The 25,023-nt window shown below is 45.9% G+C and overlaps 1 protein-coding gene across 2 annotated transcripts; it reads left to right on the top strand.

Annotated features, from left to right (window-relative positions):
* Positions 1 to 371: 371 nt before the first annotated feature.
* Positions 372 to 24,067, top strand: USP5 (ubiquitin specific peptidase 5). 2 transcript variants are annotated; one of them, XM_044449660.1, is made up of 20 exons: positions 372 to 505; positions 7,628 to 7,753; positions 7,963 to 8,029; positions 8,282 to 8,415; positions 8,609 to 8,754; positions 8,995 to 9,179; positions 10,038 to 10,132; positions 10,515 to 10,708; positions 11,822 to 11,893; positions 12,713 to 12,794; positions 12,911 to 13,036; positions 13,800 to 13,953; positions 14,506 to 14,680; positions 17,453 to 17,541; positions 19,221 to 19,343; positions 20,946 to 21,089; positions 21,231 to 21,376; positions 21,503 to 21,656; positions 22,453 to 22,537; positions 23,476 to 24,067. In XM_044449660.1, exons 1-20 carry the CDS (start codon positions 398 to 400, stop codon positions 23,567 to 23,569), a joined length of 2,499 nt encoding a protein of 832 aa, XP_044305595.1. In that variant the 5' UTR covers positions 372 to 397; the 3' UTR covers positions 23,570 to 24,067. The 2 variants fall into 2 exon arrangements, with proteins under 2 accessions (XP_044305595.1, XP_044305594.1); XM_044449659.1 differs by having other exon boundaries at positions 19,221 to 19,412.
* Positions 24,068 to 25,023: the final 956 nt, after the last annotated feature.

Genomic DNA, 25,023 nt, shown 5'->3' with positions numbered 1-25,023 from the left:
TCTTCTATTTGGTTGAGGATTTGTCAGTTAAACAATTAGACGGCCCAGTGGCGCTATCCTATTGGCTGATTTAGGCAAATGCCCGTCGCCCAATAGTATATTTTAAAGTCCAATAACATTGGAGCGGAGCCAAGAATAAAATGGACCGTTTCCATTTGCTAGAACATACATCTGCAACCTTAATTGGATAACACGTCCGTCAGTTTAAGAACATGGAGCAGGGAAGGAGGTAGACGCTGGGGGGCGGTCCAAACAAAGAGCCTCGCGTCTCAGGGGCCTAAGAAGTGGACTCCGCCTTGCTTTTTTGTGTCTCCCTCATTGGCTGAGGAAGACTGGTGTATGTCGTTCTCTGATTGGTAAGAGTAGATTGTGGGCGGTATCGAAGAAAGCAGCTGTCATGGCGGAGCTGAGTGAAGCGCTACTCTCTGTGCTGCCGTCTATTCGGGTGCCCAAGGCCGGAGACCGCGTTCATAAAGATGAGTGTGCCTTCTCCTTCGATACCCCGGTAAGCTTCCATGATTGAGATCCAGATCACGGTGAGAACTTGTCGCTGCAGACTCTGACTACCCAGGCTTGTGGGTGGGGGGGAGGGAGAGCTTAGTGTAGAACGCGCAGGGCATCATGGGACTTGTATTCTTCCTAGGGCGTTTATCTCCTTCAAACCCATCCGTGAGGAACCGAGAGAGCACTACAACTCCCAATAGGTTAAGCGGTTCGATCGGTCTTTTGAAAAATGCTTTGCTTTTTGGGGATTGTAGTCCTGCGGGGTTGTATCGCAGTTCTGTGAGGGGGCAGGCAGGAGCTATCACGTTTTTCATGACTCCTTATAGCTTCACCCCTGTGGTTATGGTAGCCTTACTATCAGATATCAACCGATAAAGTAGCTCTAAGGAGGACAAGGCCGGCATACAGGGCGAGCAGTGCAGGGCATGCCGGGTATCGTAGTTTTCGTGGTCGGCTGCTACTATGGGGTTTTCTGAGGGGCTGCGCCTCGCGGGACTACTCAGGCCTCTGGAACTATCCAGACGTGCATCGCGGGGCATGCTGGGAAGTGAAGTGCATCTCTCTCTATCTCTGGTGCTAGTGCTGGCTCCCAAGAACTGCGAATCCCGAAATGCTTTGGGGTAACGGGCTGTGTCAAGCCTCTCGATTTCGAACCTCATATGTGCTGCATCACGGGGGTCCCTCCCCATCACCCGACGGCTCTTTCCCTCATAATTTTGCGGGCGTGTGATGTGCTTCCCTGCCCGATTCTTCCTAACGGGTGCACGGGGATCGCTTTCATTGTGCCTGGCTAGTTATGGTCCATGCAGCCGCAGTGTCTGTCTGGGGAAGAGTGACTTGATGGCTACCACGCCTTTTCCCTATGACGGAGCAAGAAAGTCCTGGGCTATGCTTTAGACCTTGCATGCGTTCTAGCTTCCATACAGAAGTCTACCAGTGTTTGCTGGACTAGTTTATCAATTTGTGCTTGTTATTCCTCTCCTTAAAGAGTCTTTTCTCATTTTGTGCTGAGGTATGAATAAAGTAAGAACCCACAGGCGTCCTTTTTTTTCAAACTTCAGCACAAAGCAGAGAATAGCTCTTGATGCTGAGGCACTGGCAAATGGGTGCCGGATTCCTTTCCCAAGCAGTCACTTCAAAACAAGCCACTCCTCCCGTATCTTAGGCTTTATGGGAATGGTGAAGCAAACCCAAATTCAGTAACAGTAGGATTTCTATTTCGTGTATAGCAGGGTGGATGGAGCTATCCAGCTATTTCACTTGTTTAATCCGTTAAAAGGAGACTGGATAATAAGCATTTTACCACTATGAGAAAATTATCTTGGCAGTAAGGTCTGGAAATTTGAATTTAGGAGAAGAAAATGATAAGGAGTTCCTCCTTGTTTTACATCTTTTCGGGCTGGTCATTTTTAGTCAGTTTTCTGTGGACTGTTTTGTATGTGTATTATTTCTGTTTGTCTTTAAGCAGGCATCATCCTAAGAGGAGGAACTGTTCTGTTGGGATCATCATCTGTTGCAGAAGGGGCTGTCGCTATTAGATATGTTTGTGGTATCCATTAACAGTGCCTCATCTAGCTCAGGGAAGAATATCATTTTTACAGCAACAGTATTTTGCATTTTGATCCATTATGTTGTATGCAAACAGAAGGGCTTCTTTGAAAGGAGACTTCTGGCTCCCTCATAACAAATGCAGTGACTATATACATGTTGGATCAGTAGCTGAGAGTCATCAGTAAGCAAGGCCATGTTCTGGAGTGACTTGTGACAAGTATCAGGTGCTGGCTAACACTTGGCATGCTGCTGGCTTTAGTCACATAAGCCATAAGCCATGTGCATACAGTCAGGCCTCACCAAAATTTTTGAAGTGGTTGTAAGTTCCGGGAAAAGTTAGCTGCCTTTTTATACTATTACACTAGTTTTTTCTGTCAGTGTTGCTCCAAAATTGGCATTGTTAATTCTCTGCACCCCACACTACTTCCTCCATACTCTGAAAAGAAGTTTGTTTTTAAAAAGGAAAAAAACCCCAAAGGTGAAGTCTAGGATGTTTTACAGCTCTATAGTTGCCACTTCAGTGCTCCATTTAGTGCTTTAGTGATCTTTCATGTCACAAGAAGATATTTTGCAATTTCGCTTGGTGTATTTTTGGGAGAGTACAGCCAGTGGAAGGAAGGGAGGGAAATGCCCCCCAGACCTGCTAATGTTGGCTACTCCTGATCCAATTTAGAATCTTGGATCTGTACTTGTTAAAATACTGATGATGCTTTATAAATTAAACACCTGTTGTCTCCTTGTGGAACCAACCATGTTTATTTCTAACTTGTCCTGTTGATAACTAATAGAAACCAAATGTTAAATATTGTGCTACAGTATTTCCCCAACTTACCAAAACATATCCTACATATTGGGAAGTGGCAACTCCCTGAGGTTGGTTGGTTGGTTTGTTTTAAAGCTTTGGATTGTCCATAATGCCTAATAGGATATTACTACAGGAGGAGGCAGAAGATTGGAATACATAGAATTTTGCCTGCTGGTTAATTTCACTATATTAATCAACTGGATTCTCCTAGGCAAGCTGTGAATATTCTATACACATTTGAAATGCACAGATGTAAAGGTATAAAAGTCATTGCACAGGCTCAACCTCACCCATAGATGGCTTGGGACTTCTTGAGAAACAGATGCTAAGACTGATTTAAAAGAGGATGCATCTCCTGCTTCTCCTAGACAGTTGGGGGAAGGAGGAGGAGGATTCAGTAACTGGTTGTTCCCCGTGGTAAATACTGCTTTCTGGGAATAAAACCAGGTCCAGTCCCCAGGAAGGAGAAAGAGACAGGGTAGCTGGAAGATAGTGATTTCTGGCAATAAGATAAAAGCTCTTGGGTGGAACAGGGCTGTATAAAAAACCCAGCAGGACTGTGACTCAGCAGGCAGTTATCAGAGCAATGGAAATGGAGTGCCCACTTGCTTTTCTGCTGTAGTTTAGGGTGGTTGTGATGCCAAAGTTAGGACTGTGTTCCCTGAAGAGATTCTTGTGCTTAGAGAAAGCTATTTCACCCATCCTCTGGTACAGACTGGACTGGAATATGCTTGCTTGACTTAATGATAGGTAGCTGCCACCCCTCACTCAATTTTCCTTATGATGTGGAAAAGTGAGGCTTCTCAGACATGTACATTGGAAATAACTATTTCCAGCAAGCTGCCTAGCAGGGCCTCAGGCTATGTTCCCTTTATCTCTCAATTATCTTTGCCTGTAGCCTGGACAGTTAACCTGGTTCAGGGTGGGACCGCTCCATCAGCTCTGTAAACATCCATTCATATCTAGAATCCAACTTAACAGGTTTAGTTAAGGTTAAGAGGAGGAGGTAGGAGAAATGAGAAGGGGCATATAAGCAATTGTAAATATCCTCCACTAGGCAACTTCAGCAGGGTCAGTAGTCTTGCTTTACAGATGCAGCAGTCTTTTCTAGGCACCTGAAGAAGCTGCCAGTGAGAGAGGAGGAACAGTGAGAGGGGAAGGAACAGAAGGAAGCAGGGAGAAGAGAGCTGTTGGATAAATGGGTGTTGGCTGAGTTTAGAGAGGCTTCCTTGTGCAGGTATATCAAGACTCTACCCACTTGTGAGGCAGCCTGTGTGTCACGACCAGCTTAACCTATCGGGAGGGGGCTTTCTACAGCTGCCCATGGAGGATGGGCTCTAGCCTGTGTGCATGTGACCGTGGGGAATGCCCAGATCGAGGAATTCTGGGCTGAGGCTGGGAGCAACCCTCCTGGCCTAACTCTGGGCCAAGGAGGGCAGGCGTCACAAACCTTTGGAGAAATTTGGCGCCAGAAGGCCATGAGGAGACTCTCTCAAACTTGGCACAGGCAACCTGTATGCTTCTCGAAGGAAAACATGAAGGAGAACTCCTGGGAGAAGAATTGACCTTATTTCCCAGGAAGCGCTTTAAAACATCTGCTGACTTGCCTGCATATTAAAGATGGGCAATATTTTTGGCTCTTAGGGCCACGGGCTGCCCAGATGGAGGTTTGGGGCCTGTAGCCTCATCGTGCCCATGCTTCCACCCACTGCCTCCCCACACAAGTGTATTTCTACCCTGTCCTCCTTGCCTACTGAGAGCAGGGCAAGTGACTGGTAAGGAATGTATTTCATCCTTTCCCTAACCAGATTGCTGAGCTGGAGGCAAGATCCCCGCCACTCTTTCTACCTATAGTAGCAGCTCTGAAACAGCTGTTTCTTCAGGGGGTTTATGAGGAGGACTGGGCTTAAAGCCTCTCCTTACCCCATAAGCAAACAGACTGTTTCTCCACTGCTGCAGTGCGGATACAGTGTTTTGTTTCCATTTTCTGACTGATGGCTGATTATCTGGGTGGTGGGGGAAGTCGGCACGGTGCACCCTGAGCTGCCGGCCTGGTTGGCATGATTGTGCCTGAGGAAATAAGCCTTGGTGATCTATGTCCCCCCTTATACTCATAATGTCATATCATCAATGATGATAATTTTGTCTGGTTCTAGACCAGCTTCTTCCAGAAGCATTAGGCTACATAATCTCTGATCCCATCCCTGATCATTGCCATGCTGGCTGCAATCGATGGAAAGTATAGTTGAAAATCATCCTGAGAACACCAAATTGGAGAAGCCTGTAATATAGACCATAGCAGCCATGAAAGGCAGGGGTTCCTCCACGTGACATATGCCTGCTTTGTGGTGAAGGACAGAAGGGATCTGGCCTTGGCACGTGCACCCAATCAAGCATGCCAAGGAGTGAGAGGAAAAAATCGGATTTTTATTCTCAAGAGAAGTTCTCCCACAGCAAAAGGCCAATCAACCCAGAAAGCATAGGGCAGTTCCCTTTCATACCTTTGATGACCCAGTTGCCGTGACTCATTGGATTGAAATTCCTGCTGAAGATGCTGATTGGAACATTTGAATTCTGGTGGTTCCCACTCTTTCCTGGGAGGCTGGGGCTTGGAGCAGCAAGGGGTTTCCCAATCCCCACCTTTGTGTCTTGGCTCCAGTTACTTCAGCGTTGCAGGAGACATGACTAGCTTGTACTTAATGCTGGCCAGCCAGGTATGCCCTACAGTGGTGCTGAGTTGTGGATGGGCCTTTTATTAAAAAGTCCCCACTGCTTCTAAAGTGTCGGAATGGCATGACTTCATGTGATGGCTAAGGATTTCCAGGCAGTGCATGGTGCCACTATGAAGCGTGCCTTAGCTTGTTTATTGATTCAGCGTGGTAACACCAGATGCAAGATTAGCAGCTCCAGTCCCAGCTGAGGGTCTGCTTTGTGTGATGGAGCAGTTCTCCACCATGAAGCAAGTGTTCCATGTGCCGGACTGTATGCGCCTGGGATTGGCCATACCCTCCCTCACTTTTTTCCTGCAAATTGAGCTTACAATAGATAATAGAATATGGGTAAACTAATAAATAGAAGATGGGGCATGTTATCCTGGGTATGTGGCGGTAAGGATGGCATGTGCGCCTTTCTCTCCACTTCATGAAAAGGAACCTTAGCCATGTGGATTTGTGAGGCAGCCTTTGGACTGGACTTGGTTGCAGCCTGAGGCACTATTTTTTGCAAAGGCAAGGTAGAATAGAGATTGGGGAAACTCCTAGACCCATAGACTAGGGTAAACAGAGGTTCACTCAGCTGTGCCTAAGTGGCCCACACGCACTTTGTTTGCCCCCCCCCCCACTTAAAATCTTTCATGCAAATCCAAAACTAGCATCTGGAGAAGAAATTCTTGCCTGCCTTCTCACAGATAAGCTACCATGGATTGTGCAGGACTGAAAAACAAGAATAAACTGAGAGAGATGCAAACATCGGACAGTCTTAGGGCAGAATCTGAATTGCTTTACTCAGTAACAGATGATATTTCATGGATAATGCTAACTATATTGCTTGACTCTAGAATTAGAAATGTTTGCATTTATTTATATTTTATTCTTATTTCTATCTCTCCTTTTTCTTGCAAGGAGTCCCAAAGGTACTTCCATAATCCTCTTTTCCATTTTATCTTCACAACAGCTTTGGGAGGTAGATGAAACTAAGAATTAGTGACTGGTCTAAAGTCACCCAGTGAGTTTCATAGCTGAGGACAAAAATCTTGATATTTTGAGTCCCAGGCCAACATTCTAACTGCTGTACCACAGACTTTCTTATAAGTAGAAAGGATATCAGAGCTATCTTTATGCCTCTTTACTGAAGAGTGCAAAAAAATGTGGTACAGGCAGTCCCCAAGTTACAAACAACCCATACATATAAATGAATTGTCTTAAGGCTTATTAATTAAAAAAAAACTTACTGCAGGAAATCATCAGTGTAGGGGGAGAAGACCAGACAGGTAAGACAGGAAGGCCTCCAAAGCATGCCTTCCTGACCCGCCCATCCAGAGAGGGAAATCTTTCCAGTATTTCCTTGCTGCAAAGAGGAGAGCTGGTGAGTTTGGGGCAGGGGCTGGAGGTATTTGTGGTTTTTCCCAGGGCCGTCTTAACACATGGGCCTGATGGGCACTTGCCCGTGGGCCCCATACTAATCTGTGCATGTTACCCCTTGGAAAATTGGAAAACTTCCAAAATTAACAGTAGTTGTACTTGTCGTAGGGGCCCCAGTGCACTGCTTTGCCCGGGGCCTATAATGCTGTTAAGACAGCCCTGGTTTTTCCACTTAGGTTCCTGTGTCCCTAACTCCTGCAAGTGTGAAGGGCCGCCTATATGTGACCTCACTTAAATTTGAGTTAAAAACAAATGTCTCGGGAACAGAACTCTTTCCTAAGATGGGGACTGCCTGTATTGGCTTTGAATTCCAGCATTCCTGTGCTTCCTTCCATTTTGAAAGAAAAGTACAAGGTTCTAGACCTTGCCGTGGTAATGATATGTTTGAAGGTGTTTGTGCAATGAGCCTGCTGAAGGCACAGAAGCTAGTGGATCTTTGTCTTTCCTGGTGATAGACAGATCTCAGATGAATTTTACAAAATGAATGATTTTTGCAAATTGAATAATTCAGTTTGTAAATCTGAACTTTCCTGGCATAGGATCTTAATATTTAAAATACACAGAATTCTGCAGACCTGGCAGTCTTCTCACCCCTTTCCCTGTTGAATCAGCCTTTTCTCTTTTGCAGGAGTCTGATGGCGGCTTGTATATTTGCATGAACACATTCTTGGGCTTTGGAAAGCAGTATGTGGAGAAACATTATGAAAAAACAGGCCAGCGGGTCTATCTGCATCTTAAGAAGACACGCAAATTGGTAAGAGTGGTGTCCTTTTCTGCCATATGCACTCCACTCATGCTGAAAAGCGGATCCATCTATTTAAATTTCTGAGTCAGGGAAGAAAATCCCGATGCGAATAAACACTGTCATGTGCTTTGCACTTCTGCAGTCTTGCCCTACTGCCCAGTCTTTGGGTTTTGTGAATGGATGGCCTCCTAATTAGCTCTCTCCTGGCTCTGATATAGAAAGAAGAAGACAGCAACTCCAGTGCTGGTGATCCTCCTAGGAAGAAACCAACCCGTCTAGCTATTGGTAAGGGACTAGACCTGATCTCCTGTTATACCAAGGAGGAAGAACTTGAACAGAGATAGGGCTATAGTTTCCTAGCAAGAAAAACTGCAGGAAGGTTTGATTTCAAATGTTTAACGTTTTCCTCAGATCATATATGTACTAAACCATGCTCTGAGGTTGTAGAATTCGATGCTTCCATTTGTTCAGACTTCTATCCTGCCAGAGTTGTGTCCCAACTTCTCAGTGACTGCAATTTTGCTTGTGTTTTGGTAGGTGTGGAGGGTGGATTTGACATCCCAGAGGAGAAATATGAATATGACGAACATGTCAAAATAGTTATTTTGCCAGACCACTTGGATATCCCTCGGGATGGTCTAGATGGTCTGCCAGACAAGGTCAAGGACCGGGTAAGTCCTTAGTTTGAGTGTGTCCTGGGGTGCTTCATGTAGAGGCAGAGGGGGAGGCAGCACAGCTTGTGGGAAGGGGCAGCATGGAGGCATCTTGGCAGGACTCTGTGAGACAGGCCCTGTTGGCAGAAGCTGCCATGTGAGGGGTAATGCTGGAGCCGCTCACCTTTCCTGTTTCTTCCTGGCCTTCCAGATTTCCAGTGCAATTGACGCTATTCTGACAGCAGATTCTGCCTCACGGAAACAGGAGGTGCAGGCTTGGGATGGGGAGGTTCGGCGTGTGTCCAGACATGCCTTCTCACTTCAGCAGCTCCCGAATGGTGTGCGTATCCCCCCTTGGTGAGTTGGACTATATCTCCTCAATGTTGCTGTCCTTTAACTTCCTTCCTAGTGTCCACAGAAGTGCACGCGCTCCTCTTCCACAGCCACACCGATTTAGGGTGGGCAATACCAACCAGTGCATCTTCTCCAAAGTGGGCAGGCTCGAGACTGGCTCAGTGACTGCCTGATTCCTGCTGGGGTAAAATTGCAGGTGGCTCAGAGTTGACTTCAGCAGCTTCTAACCGCTTCCTTTATCAGTGGCTGGAAGTGCAGCAAGTGCGACATGCGTGAGAATCTGTGGCTCAACATGACAGATGGCTCCATCTTGTGTGGGCGGCGCTATTTTGATGGCAGTGGGGGCAACAACCACGCCGTGGAACATTACCGGGAGACCGGCTATCCCTTGGCTGTGAAGTTGGGAACCATCACTCCTGATGGTGCTGGTAAGAAAAGAAATTTGTGATGGCTGCAGCTGTCCTCGGTTTCCTGCCGGAACCCTGCCTCCCACCTTGGAGGAGGAAGGACAAATGGCACAAGGATGGCCTTTCTGATCCCAGTTGGAATTTGCTGCTCTCCTGTGAAGGGACATGAGCGTTTCAGCAGATGGTGAAAAGAAGGCTTGTGCTAGATACCCTAACAGCAATGTTTTTTAAGGGCATGGAGATCCAGAGTGACCATTGCTACCGAGTCTGAGCCCCTCCCCACCTCCCCATCAAGCTGTTACTGGTGTGCTATATGGGCCATATGTACTTGTGCACTATGTACATCTTCCATGCAGTGCAAAAGTGAAGTGACAAACTGCAGCACCTTTGCTTCCGAGATCTTGAAAACATGGTTCTTTGCCCACAGTAAGGAGACATTTTGATCATACCTTGGTTAAATTTGGAATGACCTCTGGGGCCAGATGAAATGGCTTCAGTGACAGGATCTGCCCCATCTCCTGTCAGTTGGCAAACCCTGCTCTTGAGAGTGAGCTGGGGGCTTATCTTGCTAGACAACGCTGCTGTTTCTTTGGGTTAAGGGCTAGGACATTGTATGCAAATCCAACCCAAAAGAGATAATACTGCTTTTGCATCCAGCTTTCCAAAGTGGATTCCCTGCCCAGTTCACATGCCTCTCTAGGTTCAGCCAAAGACTTGCTCACAGGTTTTTCTCCTAGATTAAATTTCTGGAAGGCAGATATAATTTGTCTTACAATTTTATATTAAGCTTGCAAGCAGTTGGTCATTCTTCCCCGTGGGGTGGGTCCATATCTGTGGAACAGCTCTGAGATATTTCTGCCTTCTCCCCTTCCTCTGTAGATGTCTATTCCTACGATGAGGATGACATGGTTTTGGACCCCAACTTGGCTGAGCACTTGGCTCATTTTGGGATTGACATGCTCAAAATGCAGAAGGTGAGAAGGGGCAGTGGAAAGGAGGCAGTTGGTTCCAAGGCTGGGATTCTCGTAGCACTGAGATGTTCCTATCGGTATCTGGGCGGGATGTAGAATTCCTGTTGGGGTATGGTTGCAGAGCTGTCTCCTGTCTTTCATGCTGGACTTTGGGTCAGAATGCATCTATTCTTTCTGCTTCTACATTCCAGGGGCTTCCTTTCAGATGGTAAGTTTCCAAGCAGAAGATGGGGAGGCAGCTCTTGAGTCTCGCTCTGCGCCTTCAGATTCAGAATGGCATTGTTTATTGCCATTGCTGTGACTTGGTGCAACAGGCTGGAGTTTGCTGCTGAGCACTTACCCGAGGAGGCTCCCCTGAATATTTCTGTGGCTCTTCTCTCTCTAGACTGACAAGACAATGACAGAACTGGAAATCGATATGAACCAGCGAATTGGCGAGTGGGAGCTGATCCAGGAGTCAGGGGTGCAGCTCAAGCCCCTCTATGGCCCTGGCTACACGGGTATCCGCAATCTGGGGAACAGCTGCTACCTCAACTCTGTAGTGCAGGTGCTGTTCAGCATACCGGACTTCCAGCGAAAGTGAGTGAGTGGCCGGTGGGGGGGGGGGGGAGGAATTGGCACCTCCTTCAGCTAGCAGGTGGGGAAGGAGGCATATAGTCCGTCACTGCACAGCCAGAGATGGCAAGAGAAATAGTGTGTGCCTAGACTAAACTTTTGTTCATTGAATAGATCTGCACAATTCTGACTTGACGAGAGTTTCTTGAAAAATTGAGTGAGTTGTACTGGTCTTGTTCAGTGTATGCTGTGCCTCACCCCACGTGCTTGGTGTGGGCCACAATGACCCACTTTGGGCAACGCACCAAGGCTCATCATGGGCTATTTAACCTATGTGAACTGCAGCACCCCTGGAACCCCTCAGTTGTGCCAGGCAAACCAGGTGAGCTGGAGTCACATGAGCATTAAACAATCCTCACTTCAGCTTATCAAATCACGGGTGCAGAGGGGGCAGCACTTCAGTTCCGGAGCAACCTTCCAGAAGCTGCATGATGTCTTTGGTCAAAATGACTTTTGCTGACCAAGATGGGAATTAATCAAAAGGTCGTATCAGACTTTGGTAATCAACAGTTGGGGCCGCCTGCACAAGATGAGAGCCCCCTATGGATAACTTAACCCACAGTGAGAATGCAGTGCACACAGCTGCCATGTTAAATATGCAGCCTCCACTCAGGAGCTGCATTGGTGTTATAAACCCTGTGAGCTTGGGTTATGCAGTAGCTAAACAAGTCTTGCTTTACCCATGGCCTGCTTGGTAAAAGGGCATTCCCAGTCAAAACTTGCAGAAGAAGCCAAGATGCATCTTGGTGCTATTCCTTGGGCAGAATGCTCCAGCTCAGGTTATTTGGGTTCCAAGTTCTGAACAGAAAATAGGCCTTGTCAGCTATGTTACTCTTAGGAATACAGTTTGTGGGAAGGCATAGACCTCTTTGCTCAAGCTGGCCATTGGGGTGTAAGGGAGTCTGTTCAGCTAGATGCTGGTGTTGCTTGGCTGCTCTTGTTCTGTTTTGAATTGTTTAAAATGCTTAATTTGCTCATTTTGATGAAGCTGAGAGACTGTAGGCCTCCTTGAGTGCCATTTTTGATAGAAAGGCAAGGGACAAATCAAATAAGTTGTCCTTTCTCTTTGCTTTCTAGGTATGTAGACAAGATAGAGAAAATATTCCAGAATGCTCCCTCAGATCCTACACAAGACTTCAGCACACAAGTGTATGTAGTGCACTAAAGGAATGGGGTCAGGGACCATTACTTGGGGCCTCCTGCCTCTGCAGCTACCATGCATGGTATCGCACCTAAAGTGACTGGCAATGTTCTTCTGTGGAGAGGGCTCCCATGGTACCCCGGCATATTGGCATTTCTAGGGACCTGGTTGCTCCTGAAGAGGCTTTGCTGAGAACCAGCTCTGACTGGGGAAGCACGTGGTGCTCCAGCTGTCCATGTGTTTCCTCTGTGCTAGCCCTCCTCTGCTTCACTAGTCCTCCTCTCCCACTTTCTCCTTTTCCAGTTATTCATGCCTATTAAATCATGCCTGCTTTCTTCTCCATACCAGGCCCATGCCTCTTCCTCATTGTTTGATAGCGACCAGAGCATGCTTTCGGAGCAGAAATAGTCATAATTTGAAGAAATGTTACTTGCGATAATGTGTGTTGATTGGGGTTCTCATGCTTTTATGAGGGGGTTTAGAAATGCAACTGTTGATATGAATCCTATGACTATCGGGTTTTTTAAAGCAGGGCTTGGATGTTCATGCTCTGTTCTACAGAGGAAAAAAAAAAAACATCCCTGCCAAAGCAAAAGCCAGAAGCCACTAATTCAGAGTGTTCTTCCTGGGAGAGTGTGACATGCACTGTAATTGTTCCTTGCGGTCCCCTGGAAGCTGATTGAGACATGTTTGGGTTCTCAAATTAGTAAAGCCAAACATCAGCCCTGTGTGTGAAATGGGGCACTGCTATTAGGTGGACTTCAAGGTTGTAATTCACATCCTTCTTGTCTGCCTCAGAACTGACTCTGTTTGATCTGCTTTTCCAGAGCCAAGCTGGGCCATGGTCTGCTCTCTGGGGAATATTCAAAACCTGCTTCTTCAGATGGAGAACAGCAAGTGGAGCAGAAGGTAGGGAGTCAGATGTCCATTAGCCATGAGGACTGAAGATGACACAAACTGCTGTAATAGTTTGTAGTGGTCTTCTGATTGAATGATAATGCTTACTTAGTCTCCTCACCTTCCAGGGCATTCAAGATGGCATCGCACCACGAATGTTTAAATCTCTTGTTGGCAAAGGCCATCCAGAGTTTTCTACCAATCGGCAGCAAGACGCTCAGGAGTTCTTCCTGCACTTCATCAACATGGTGGAGGTAATGATTCCTGGGCATTCAGAGTGGGATTTTTTTGGTTGGTTGGTTTGTCTGTTGACTTCAAGATGGAATTAGTAAGAAGGTGACTTTAAAGCACTAGAACTTCTATGGAAGGCAAACTCTGCAGCGCTCTGAGTACGGGTTCCAGAGAGAGAAGGCTGCTGACCACTCTGTACGAAGGATGATGAAGGGGGGGTGGCTCATTTGCAAGAGTACTTGCTTGAGGGTTTCCTCTGACACTATTCAGGAGTAGTAGTGATGTGAAGAAAGCTCAAGCATTCTGCAGTACACTTTATTCTGGAGTAGATTGCTAAGTGGTAGGTCATGAATTATGGCTAGGGAGATGGGACCTTAGAAAGGGGCAGATTGTGAGCTGGGGCCCTGAGGTTCCTCAAGGAGAAGGCTGCCTATGACATGTAAGCTTCCTAGTAAAACAGCTTGCCTGCTACTCTTCTCCCTTCAGGTTCATTGTAGGATTCATGCCTTGTTCAAGCCCAGTATTCTGGGCATTTGCTTAGGCCTAAAAGGCTCAGCCCAATCTTGTGTTCTAGGTGGGGCTTTCCTCAGCAGACAGAAGCAGTTTAGAAAGGGTTCCCTGGATGGAAAACTAGAAAACCCCTTGTAAAGATTTTCAGCAGGAAGAAGACAGGAGGAGCTTTTCTTGTTCTGGAATTGCTTTGTTTCCTATACGGTATTTCCTCTTGTGTTACTTGGTGTGTTCTCTTCTGACCCGCCTTCATTTTTAAATTCCTTCCTTCCCCAGAGGAACTGCCGTAGCTCTGAAAACCCAAATGAGGTCTTCCGCTTCCTGGTGGAAGAGAAGCTCAAATGCTTGGCAACGGAAAAAGTGAAATACACGCAGCGTGTTGATTATATCATGCAGCTGCCGGTGCCAATGGATGCGGCACTGAACAAAGGTGGGAAGCTTTGATGAGGTGTAACCGGTTCAGCCATTCTTTTCAAACATTTTTCAGGGCTCCTGTGTTAAAGCTGAGATACGGAATCATGGAACTTTGACAGGGGTGGGGCAGGCATGCAAGAACTTTGGTCTTCTGTACTGATAACCAAATAACACTGATATTTCACATGGCAATTGCAGGAAAGTGATGGCAGCCTTCCCCTTTGCTCTATACTTTTAAAAGGCTGAGACTAACTCTGAGGTTTTGACAAACTAAAACTTCAGTCATGGTGGCTGAGGCAATCTCTCTCCATTTGACATCTTGGCTGTACACCATACACTAAAACTGGCTTTAAGCAAGTCTTCTGCAGAGGTTTTTCTCTCTCTTCCTGCCAGACTGGTGTTGCCACAAGCATGGCAGCTTATAGAACTGCAGGATTTGTCTGTGTCAGAGTTGCATATTAGAGTGGAAATGATGCTTGCTCAGTCACATTTCTGGGTCCTATGACCCAGGTGCTCCTGTTTCATCTAGAAAAGACTCACAAGCTTTGCTCCTTGGTTTCTTGTCCAGATGAACTGCTGGAATATGAAGAAAAGAAGCGACAAGCAGAAGAAGAAAAGCAGCCACTGCCTGAGCTGGTCCGTGCCAAGGTGCCTTTCAGCTCCTGCCTTGAGGCCTATGGAGCCCCAGAACAAGTAGATGACTTCTGGAGCACAGCCTTGCAGGCCAAGTCTGTGGCACTCAAGTGAGTAGGACAGTAAGTGGATGGGGCTGGCCAGGTGGAAGCAGAGGAAGCTCTGTTTCCATCACTGCTTAAACCTTGTTGGAATAACATGTGTTTCACACTTAATTTTCTCTGGCTTTTTATTCCTACTTCTTAATTTCCCACGTTTCATTTGGAGGCCTTAGATTTGCTGTCGCTGCTTATGACTTTACTGACTTCATTCTGTTGCCCTGAGACTTTGATGGAATTCTGCTGTTCTTTCAGAGTATCAGGCACTGGATGGATTCCCACAACGCAATAAGTCACCCCTTATGCACCCAACAGACAATTAGGTTCATGGTGGAAAGGGTGCTGCCGCCTCCTTTTCCTCCTTGATCTTATGCACCTCATTCTTCCTGCAGGCATCCCAGAGTGCACCATGGGAGGGATGTGACTTGCTGTTGCCCTCTGCATTGCTGTTGCAAACCCTTTCAGCACGCCACAACTTTTTAAACACTCAAAAACAATATCTTCAGGAACTGATTGGAAAGTTGGAACTGTTTTTTGCACAGGGGAACTAGCAGGTGTTTTTTCCTAACATGCACAAAGAGCTAGCTTCCCTTTTGAATACTTCTAGAAGTCCTCCTCTGGCCAAGGTGATTATAAAAAGAAGACCAATCAAGTTACTGGACTGTTTCAGTTAAAGACTAGACAGTTTATAATGTCCGTGTCTTCTGCTTAATTTTCTCTACTGGTGATCTCAAGCTAGGATCAGGATGTTGCTAGGACAAGTACATGCACATGGTTTTCTGCATTAGTTTTGAAATCCATAAGTTCCATTCATTTTGTGGTTTTTATTAATCGTGACAGGAATGTACATGCCTAGCAGAAATCAGATTTCTTATAAGAGTTCAGCTGTAAGCTGAATTTCAGGCAAGCTAGTTCTTGCTGTCTTGCAGCTACCTGTTCATAGTTTGATCTGTCTCACAGGGGACTGTGTCAGCTATGTCTTTTCCTTGTCATTGCCATCTCAGCATTTCCGTGGCTTGCTTTCCATCAGTTAGTTGCCTCTGGCTGGCCCTGCCCAATAAGTGGGAATCCATGGGAAGGGCCATGCTAAAGCATCACCTGCTGCCCTGGCCAGCCTGCAGAGAGAGCACAGTTCCTCCTGCACACCTTCTGTGCCAGCGAGAGAGTATGCAGCTCCCGCATTCTTGGAGGACAGAAGCGGCTTGAGATGATGCCTTAAAGAGTGACGGTAATGCTGCTGCAAGACCTGGTCCTACTTAGTTATCAGGACTTGTGATTTGCCTAAGGAGAAGGCCAGGGAAATCCTTAGGCAAAGGATTTTTTTTGGGTGGAATCTCTGCAGTTCCTGTGTTCTTACTGCACAATGTATATCCACTTAAATGCAAGCATGTGTCCCTGTTTAACCATTCCTACTGGGAACAGAGGCAAATACAGTGATTTAATGATTTATGCTTAGAGCCAGTAATAGTGATAGACTAGGATTTGGAGGGATGTATATAGTCCCCAGCTCTGGCTGTGCAAGTATTGTGGTTGTTGTCTGATTCAAACCTTCTGTTCAGATGCGCTTAAGATCCAGGCAGGAGGGGAGGGTGTATGGGTGCTTTGATGGGGGGCTTAGGGTTGGGGTTAACCCAAACCTCTGCTACCTGGACCCTCAGCCATGTTGTGGGGGGATGCACAATGCCTCATCTTTGCTGCAGACCCTAATGGCCTCTGAGCTGTTGTGCTGGCAGCCTCCAGGCCTACAGGCTGAAAAATCTGGCAGGCGCCTCTTCTGCTGTGAAATGGGCAGATAACCAGACGTGTCCCCTTAGGACTCCGGCCAGATCAGAAGCAACACTTTAAAAAATCTATGACAAGTATAGAATCAAAATCACAAGTCTGAAATACTGCAAGAATAAAATGTAACAGGCCAAGTAGCTGTTTATAAAAGCTGATATAGGTCTGTTAAAAGCTGAAGGTGTAGGTACATCCCTTAGCTTGGCAGCATCCAGAAGCATACCAAGGTTGTGAACCTGCTTGTTCAAGAAAATGAGATCTATCATGCCCATCTTCCCTGGCTCGCAGGAGTTTTATTTATTTATTTATTTATTTATTTATTCCCATTTATTCCCATGTACTAACAGCTGTGTATTTTTTTCTGTATTCGGTTTGTATGGTCCAAGACTTCATTCATCTCACTGGTATTTCTCACATCCACATGGGCTTATTGCCCTTGCCACTTGCTTGATCACTTGGGTAAACAGACCACTGCAGTGAGAACATGGGAGGTCACACCTGTCATTCATTCTCTGAACTGGGGGGCTTCTGAGCTTCTAGGGCCAGGCATGGTGGTGAGCTCTGCCAGCACCAAACTGTGACTGGAATCAGCAGATGTCCACGCCCAGCTGCTTCTCCTCCTCCCTGCTTCCTAGTAAGTCCCCTTTCCCCCTCAAGACCTATTTGTGATTCTTGCCGTGGGAGGCAACTGATAAAGTTTCACACTGGCTGCATAGGGCAAGGGTCAGCTCTTAGACTCTAAGCATTGAGGTGAGAGGATCTTGATGCTCGGACTCTGAAAACTCCTGTAGTCCATCAGAAAATGGTGGGAGGACCTCAGTTTCCACCTTAAGCTTGGCAAATACATGTCTTCACTAAGTCAGAGCACACAGAAAGCAGTAAGCTTGTGAGAAAGCAAGAAACTAAGGTCACTATGGCCAGTTCAGTCTTGGAGCACTTCTCTCCATTGGTGGTTCTTGCACTGTTGAAACCTGTTGCTTTACTGATTCCTTTTCTCCTTTCCAGGACAACTCGATTTGCCTCCTTTCCAGATTATCTAGTTATCCAGATCAAGAAATTCACTTTTGGCCTAGATTGGGTGCCCAAAAAGCTTGGTAAGAGGGGTGTTAATGTCTGAAGAGGCTTTCTTGAAGTCTTGTGTGGCAATTGTAGCTGCTGGGTTTGATTCTGTAATGATTGACAAGAAAAGTGATGACACAGTAGATTTATCTACTGCCTTTGAGTGTTCAGTTGTCTTAGAAATCCTTCCATTGTTTTATTAGGTCGATCAATTAAGTCTGATCATTATAATCTATGATTAGTAGTGGGTGAACTTCAAGTGAATCCATTACTTCCCCAGAAAGTAACAAATTCATCCAATCTCAGAGGAGACCTCTCCTTTGAAAGCTTCTTTGTATACAAGTTTTGTGCATAGCAAATTAGATCTTGGAGATTATAGTTTGGACTTGCATAATGAAGCGGAACATCATGCATTGTCACATTATGCTCTTTTTCCCTTTATGATACTTGGCTGCTGTCACCAGTCAGCATATGGAGAGATGATGATGCCACAGAGTTTTTGGCAAGTGTGGTGTCAGAAGAGCTCCTCCATGCTTCCAGCGGAGCTTCTGCCTTCATGGCTAGCATTTTACTCCCCCGCTGCCCCCAAAAAAAATTCAAATAAAGAAGTCACATTTCCATGAATTTTCAGAGTAGCCTTCCTTCTCTCGTGTATTTAAGAACTCTCAAATGGTAGAGCAGCAGCAAGTATCCTCTCAGTCAAAACAAGCTTTAATCCTTTTGCAAAGGATGGGTGACCAAGCTGTACATATGACAGAATTTAATCCAGCGGTCAAGCACAACACTGGATTTTGCCACTCACCTAGGGATTTCAGGGAAAATGCCTGAAATCTTGCCACTTCATGATTTCTGCTCTGCATCCAAGTGGCTACTTCATATAGGAACTGGTTAAAGTCAGAAACTTCTAGCAGCAATAGGGCCATTAGTTGGGAGCATAAAAATCAGCTGATTTTAGGAAAGGAGCTAGGTAAATAAATAAAGTTGGTGCAGATATACAGCCTTGTCTCTCACTGCAGAGGGAAGAGATAACCTTTAGTTAATACATAGTTTGGATATTTGTTTTGCAAACATCTAATTTGCAAAACAAAGTACAACTGTTTATTCAGAAAATGTAGCCAATCACTTGAAGAATGTTTTTAAACTTCTCTTACGGAAGGTTTCTGGGGATGAAATCAACAACAGCTTTAAGGTCTATAAAGGTGACAAAGTTTCTCATCAATTTTCAGGTCCCTGAAAATTCATTGTTGCTTGGTTGGTTGTTCTATTTCTTTACCACCCTATAGCCAAAGCACTCTGGGTGTGGTAAACAGCAATTATTAAATATAATACAAATATAAAACAGCATAAACAAAAAAGATTTTAAGCCACACATTAACAACTAAAACCATTCTGTCTTGCTGGGTTTGCTAAAAAACAGCTGGCAATAATCCCTACCCCATTTTGAGTTTGCGAAAGAGGGCCATCTTTGGACCCTGAGTGAGATGGAGCCAAATAATCAGTTTCATCCAAGAGTATTTTCTACACTTTCAGAGGAATTGGATAAGGCTGTCATGAGACGTGAGCTGGGACTTCTCTCCTTTTGAGAGCACTTTCCACCAAGCGATCATGTGCTCTTAGCACCTCTACGATCCAGAATTGTCAAACACTTAACTCTTCTTGCCAGCCACACTTCTAGCTTTCCTACTGGTCTTAATCATTTTGCTTGTGTTATCAGATGTCTCCATTGAAATGCCAGATGAGCTGGACATCTCTGCACTTCAGGGGACTGGTCTGCAGCCTGAGGAGGAGGAGATGCCTGATATAGCCCCCCCGCTAGTGACGCCAGACGAGCCCAAAGGTAGCCTGGGTTTCTATGGCAACGAGGACGACGACTCCTTCTGCTCCCCTCACTTCTCCTCTCCGACATGTTAGTGACTCTTCTCCTTTCCTCTCTCCCTTGAGCCTCACTCGCTCGGTCCCTGCTTCTCTTTCTCCTCATGTTTTGTTACCTGCGTTAGTGCCTTCCCTCCTCTGTGCTCTGTCTCTCCTCTTGTCACCTCACTACTGAGTTGCTCTTTGCAACCTGTGCCTCTGGATAGTCTCACCAGAACTACTGCTGATTTAGGACCTTCTGTGGTGGGATTTGCTTCTGTGGAAGCTTGTAAAAAGCTGTGCAGCATTTCTGCTGAAAACTGTCCTGCTGTCTTGTCCGGAGAGACATGTTTTTCTGGTTAATGCTATCCAATGAGGCCTATGGTAACCTCCAAATTCCTGGAACTTTCATCACGCCAAGGCCTTTATGAGGTTAGTAGAGAAGAACATTTCAACCAGAGGTGCAGGGAGCAGTTCCAGTGCCTGGCACAGTACAACCTAGGTACTGCAGCATCATTAAAAAAAATCCTGACCCAAACCTTCCTTAAAAAGGTCATTCTAGTGAGCCTTCCACATCAAAAAGCATCCACATATGTAGCCGCCAGAGATCATTTGGCCTGGTAGATCTTACTTCCAGGCAGGGATCCAGGCAGATGGGAAGAAAAATGGATGGGACATAATATACCTAAAGTCATGTACAAGGGAAACATCCCTCCAACCTGTAAGCTCTTCAGCAAAGCCATTCCTTGACAAACAAACAACCACTTGCCCATGTACTAGTAGTAATATTAATGTGTAGTAGATGCTTACTGAAATTCAGGGAAGCCCTGTACAACTTGTGACTCACCAGACCAAATGTGTCCCACTAGCTACCAGGAGTTTGATGATCCTTCCACCTGTTTGTAAGTCCTCTGGTTTTCTCAAGATTGGGCCGGGCAGGCTGAACTGTTGCCTGCCTGGATCCCTCACCAGAAGGTTGTATAGCAACCATGCTCTCTCGGGGCATCTCTCAGGTTAGGTTTCTTTTGTGCCAGGAGCTATAGTGGGCAAGATCCTTGTGCAGGACTGGGGAACAGGCAACTCCCATCAGTCTAACCTAATGGAGCCATCAGACATCTGGGTGGCCACAAATGCCTTTTCTCTGCACTCAGGAGAGGTTGTGCTTCTTCTGTTTCCTTTAAATATTCTTGTGACACCAAGCCTGAGAGTTTATCTATTTGAAGAGGATGATAACAGGATGCTGATTGTGTTGATATTATGTGGGGCTGGAGTGCCTTCTGTGGTTCATGGGTCACAAGTTCAGAGCCTTGCGGGCATGTCAGTATTCATGCCTGGAACAGGTGCAAAGAGGAGCTGTTCTGCACTGCTGACTAAAACAATCTAGACAGAATTGCAGGGCTGTCCATATCTGTCTGTTGCCGCCACCCAGGTGGCTTCACGATGCTTTGAGATGCAGGCATACTATTAGCCATGCCAGCTGTGTGTGTGTGTGTGTGGCTGGCAGAAGAGGGCAAGGCATGGTCACACAAAGAGTTGCCCAGAAGTGCTCCTCTGTGAGGACATCTAACCCTTTTCTTTCCCACTGCAGCCCCCATGTTGGATGAGTCTGTGATTACTCAACTAGTGGAGATGGGCTTTCCAATGGATGCCTGCCGTAAAGCTGTGTATTACACTGGGAACAGCGGAGCTGAAGCTGCGATGAACTGGGTCATGTCGCACATGGATGATCCAGGTAGGTCAGCAGGTTGAAACTGCATGTCCCGCTCACAGCTCTGCCTCTGCTGGGATTCAGCAAGGGAGGCGGCATCTGGAAGATAAACAGAGCTGTATCATGAAGCACGATTTTGTAAAGCTTTGTCCCTCTCTTCTTTAGATTTTGCAAATCCTCTGATACTTCCAGGATCTAGTGGCCCAGGTTCTACCATCACTTGTCCAGATCCCCCATCTGAAGATAGTGTAGCAACCATAGTCTCCATGGGCTTCTCCCGGGATCAGGCTATGAAAGCACTAAGAGCTACGGTGAGTCAAGGATGAAAGGTTAACAGAATGTTCCCCATGTGCTCCTTAAATTCTCTCCTTGAGGTTTTACACTTGAAAAATCTGGTGGGGCTCCTGACCTGACTGTAGCTCCCTTCTCATCTGTAGAGTAACAGCCTGGAGAGGGCTGTGGATTGGATCTTCAGTCATATTGATGATCTGGATGCAGAAGCTGCCATGGATATATCTGAGGGGCGTTCAGCAGCAGAATCCATCTCTGAATCTGTCCCTGTGGGGCCAAAAGTGCGTGATGGACCTGGAAGTGAGTTTACAAGCCAGAGTTTTTGAGAGTGGGGTGTGTTTTTTTCCCCAAGCCCTTGCTGCAGCTTTAAACCTCCATTTTTATAACCTGGTCAATACTGCAACTGTCTTGAGCCATGAATGCCCCATTCATCAGTCTGACTTTCCAACCCCAAACCCAAAGAATGCCCTAAAGGATGGAGGTTGGTAGCCTGAGGGAAGATGAGCCACAAGGAGTTGCCCTAGCTCAGAAGTAACAACTGGCTTAGATTACATTAAAATGGGGGTTAGACCATTTGCAAGGGTTCCTATGCCATCTACGTGGAATGTCCATATTCTGAGTCAGTACATCTGTGATTTCTTGCTGCAATTGGGTAGACAATGAAGGAGAAGTTAGGTTTGTGTGCCTAACATGTGGGCTTCCTGAAAGCCTCTGGCTAACCGTCTCTGAAAACAAGGCAGTACAGTAGGTGGACTTTGCGGCTGATCAAGCAGGACTCTTCTGATGATGCTTTTAGGTAAGCCAGGCATGTGTGTTGAGCCAGCTGCTTTGTAGAGATGGAGTCTTGGGGATCTGGGCCATTCTCATGTGTGCTTATATGTTTAACTGAGAACTGCTTCTAATCTATACTTACCAATGGATCAGTTTTTCAGTAAAGTTCATGCAGCCCAGTTAATCATTGGGACCCTCTGCTGGCTTTTCTTCCCAGGAAGCCACACAGAACTAGATTACACCCATCTTCCCACAAGGGCTGTAGACTAGGGCTATGCACCAGGGCTAAGGCGCATACATGTCTCTCCTTGTTTTACTTCTGCAGAATACCAGCTTTTTGCCTTCATCAGCCACATGGGCACATCTACGATGTGTGGCCATTATGTCTGTCATATCAAGAAGGATAACAGGTATGAGAGAAACAAGGGCCCGGAGAAGGGGAGACAGGGAAGGATGCTGCATGAGCCTGCTTAGTGGGAGCTGTTGCTCTGTCTGCAGTACAAGAAGTGGTGGTATTTTGAAGGCTGGAAAGAAACACCTTCGTTTGTCACTGGGGAGGCACAGCTGGGCTCCTGGGAGTGTCAGTAAGCAGGCTGGGTGTTCTGTGCTTTTAAAACAGATTTCTGTTCCAAGGTACCACCAATTCTATAATGTGAATTATGTAAACCTGCTTGGTTTTGTTCTGATTGCATCATTTTGGCTATATATTTTGTCTTAATTTATTCAACTTTTGTTTGGGAAGATTCCAAGGGAATCTGATTTAGAGCACCCCACCTTTCTGGCTGCCAGAATGTCAGCAGACATTTTATCCATTCACTTCTGACCAAATCTTTGCAACCATAAGAATTAGAAACCTGGAACTTGGGTGCAGAGGGGGATGTAAGATGCTGAATTTTATGCCTAGTGCATCTTTTGACCCTGAAGGGGAGGACAAAAGAATATCCACTTGGAGTAGGGCCTTCTCTGCGGTGGTGCCCAGATTGTGGAATGCACTCCCTAGAGAGGTTCTCCTGGAGTGGAGCCTATATTTTTTCTATATTTAAACGATAAAAATAAACCTTTTTATTTAAGTGTTATTTTAAAAATTAGCAGTTAAATGTTTAACAGTCACTTTTGATTTATTTTTATTGGTTATATATTGTGTCATTGTGTTGATTGTTTTTATTAGATTCTGATTTTAATGTTGTAAGCTGTCCTGAGATGTTATACATGAAGCACGGCATATAAACGTTTAAATAAATATAGCACTTGATTTGTATATTTCTGCAGAATTGCTGCACGGATGTGTGATCAGATTTTTGATCTCTGTGATCCCTTTTCTGTTTTCTTCCCTCTTCTCTGGTTCCAGATGGGTGATCTATAATGACCAGAAAGTCTGCGCCTCTGAGAAGCCCCCAAAGGATCTTGGCTACATCTACTTCTACCAGAGGATCCCCAGCTAGGTTGCTGCTCTTCTGGGCATGGTGCAAGAGCCAGCTGATGGCAGGAAGAGAGGGGATGGCAGTGATGAATTCAGAGAAGAGGGGCAGCTTTCAACCCTTACATGTCCATGTGCCACTGCTGCAGCCCCAGAGGCAGGATTTCTTCATAGGAAAGCCGGGGTCTGGTGCCCTTGTGGACACAGATGGGGGGGGTTGGGGCGAATTTGAAACTCTGTGTAAAAGTAAGAAGAAACAATCTCACTTGAACCAATCACCCCAGGAAACATCCGTGCACACTGTTACTGCTTTAACTATAACACTTGTGGACTGTTGAGAAGGGGGTGGCGGCAGGAGGGAGCACTTGGTTATGGGTGGCTTTATGTATCATCCAGGGTGAGCTCTCACCCTCCTGGAAAGTGTGCAGGAAGTAACCTGGGACATAAAGTAGCACCTGTTCTTCATGTGGCCCTTAAATGCCAAAACACACAGGTTCAAATAAAAACCTTGAACCCCCCTCCAGCAATGTTTGGTTCATGTTCTTTCCAGTCTCCTATATATTTATTACAGTTATTTAGAATTGTGGCCTTAACGAGTACATACACAGAGAAAGGGAAGTACGCCCATTAACTGGATGCATATGAAGAAAATGGCAGAAAAGCCTGGGAAGAATACACATTTAAGCAATGATGTGTACAGCTCATAATAGGTATTAATGATTAAGCTGCCCTATAACTTCCAGTTGCCTCCCCATGTCTTCAGCAGCCCCTATTCTCTCCCTCCCTCCCCCTACCATCCTTCAAGGGAGAGGAAAAAGCCATCAACTGCTTCTGTAATGATTTCTGTTTGTTACCTAACAATTTCATGCTGGATTTGTATATATCTAAAGCCTTTATTTCTAAGACTGCATGGGTCACCAGGAAAGGAGTGTAATCACAGCTTCCGCCCTGTGGGGTGGGGTCCAGCGTCTCAACAGTAGCACAGAAAGGCTGACCCTATAGCCTTTCTGCTGCTATTCTATGGGATGCAAATCCCTTGTTTCAGTTGGGGAGAGTGCATTGTTCGTCTCTGCCGGCCTGCTGTATGAAGCAGGGGGGCCTGTGCGATACTCCTCTTGCTGCCTAGAATTCTAAAAACACTCCTGGAGGCCAAAGAGTATCTAGAATAGTTATGGTTACAAGTGTGAACATCTGCCTTGCAAAAAAGTAGTTGAACATGTGTCTTATCTGTTTTCTGTACTTTACGTAATGGCCATTGCAGAACAAATGCATTTGCGCACGCCGCAGCATTCAAGTGACAATGCTAGGGCCAGTGAAACGTGCAACTCAGAAGCAGGGATGGTTTGTATGCTGCTTGGCTGTAGAATGTTACTTGATTTTCATCTACACCAAGAAAACTAAAGGTATAAATCAGGTAAATCTATTGCAACTTTTTCTGTTTCACTTAATCCAAATTATCCCATCGTGAGTCATGAGCTA

Source organism: Varanus komodoensis, unplaced genomic scaffold (genome assembly GCF_004798865.1).
Source record: "Varanus komodoensis strain SLA01 unplaced genomic scaffold, ASM479886v1 scaffold60, whole genome shotgun sequence".
NCBI classification, from domain to species: Eukaryota; Metazoa; Chordata; class Lepidosauria; order Squamata; family Varanidae; genus Varanus; species Varanus komodoensis.
This window is presented reverse-complemented; position numbering and strand designations above follow the sequence as displayed.

Excerpts from the sequence above, each read along its gene's own strand:
- USP5 (XM_044449659.1), top strand. The coding sequence starts at position 398 with ATGGCGGAGCTGAGTGAAGCGCTACTCTCTGTGCTGCCGTCTATTCGG. Across the intron at positions 21,657-22,452 it reads AGTGCGTGATGGACCTGGAA|AATACCAGCTTTTTGCCTTC; the intron begins GTGAGTTTACAA and ends TTACTTCTGCAG. Across the intron at positions 22,538-23,475 it reads CATATCAAGAAGGATAACAG|ATGGGTGATCTATAATGACC; the intron begins GTATGAGAGAAA and ends CTCTGGTTCCAG.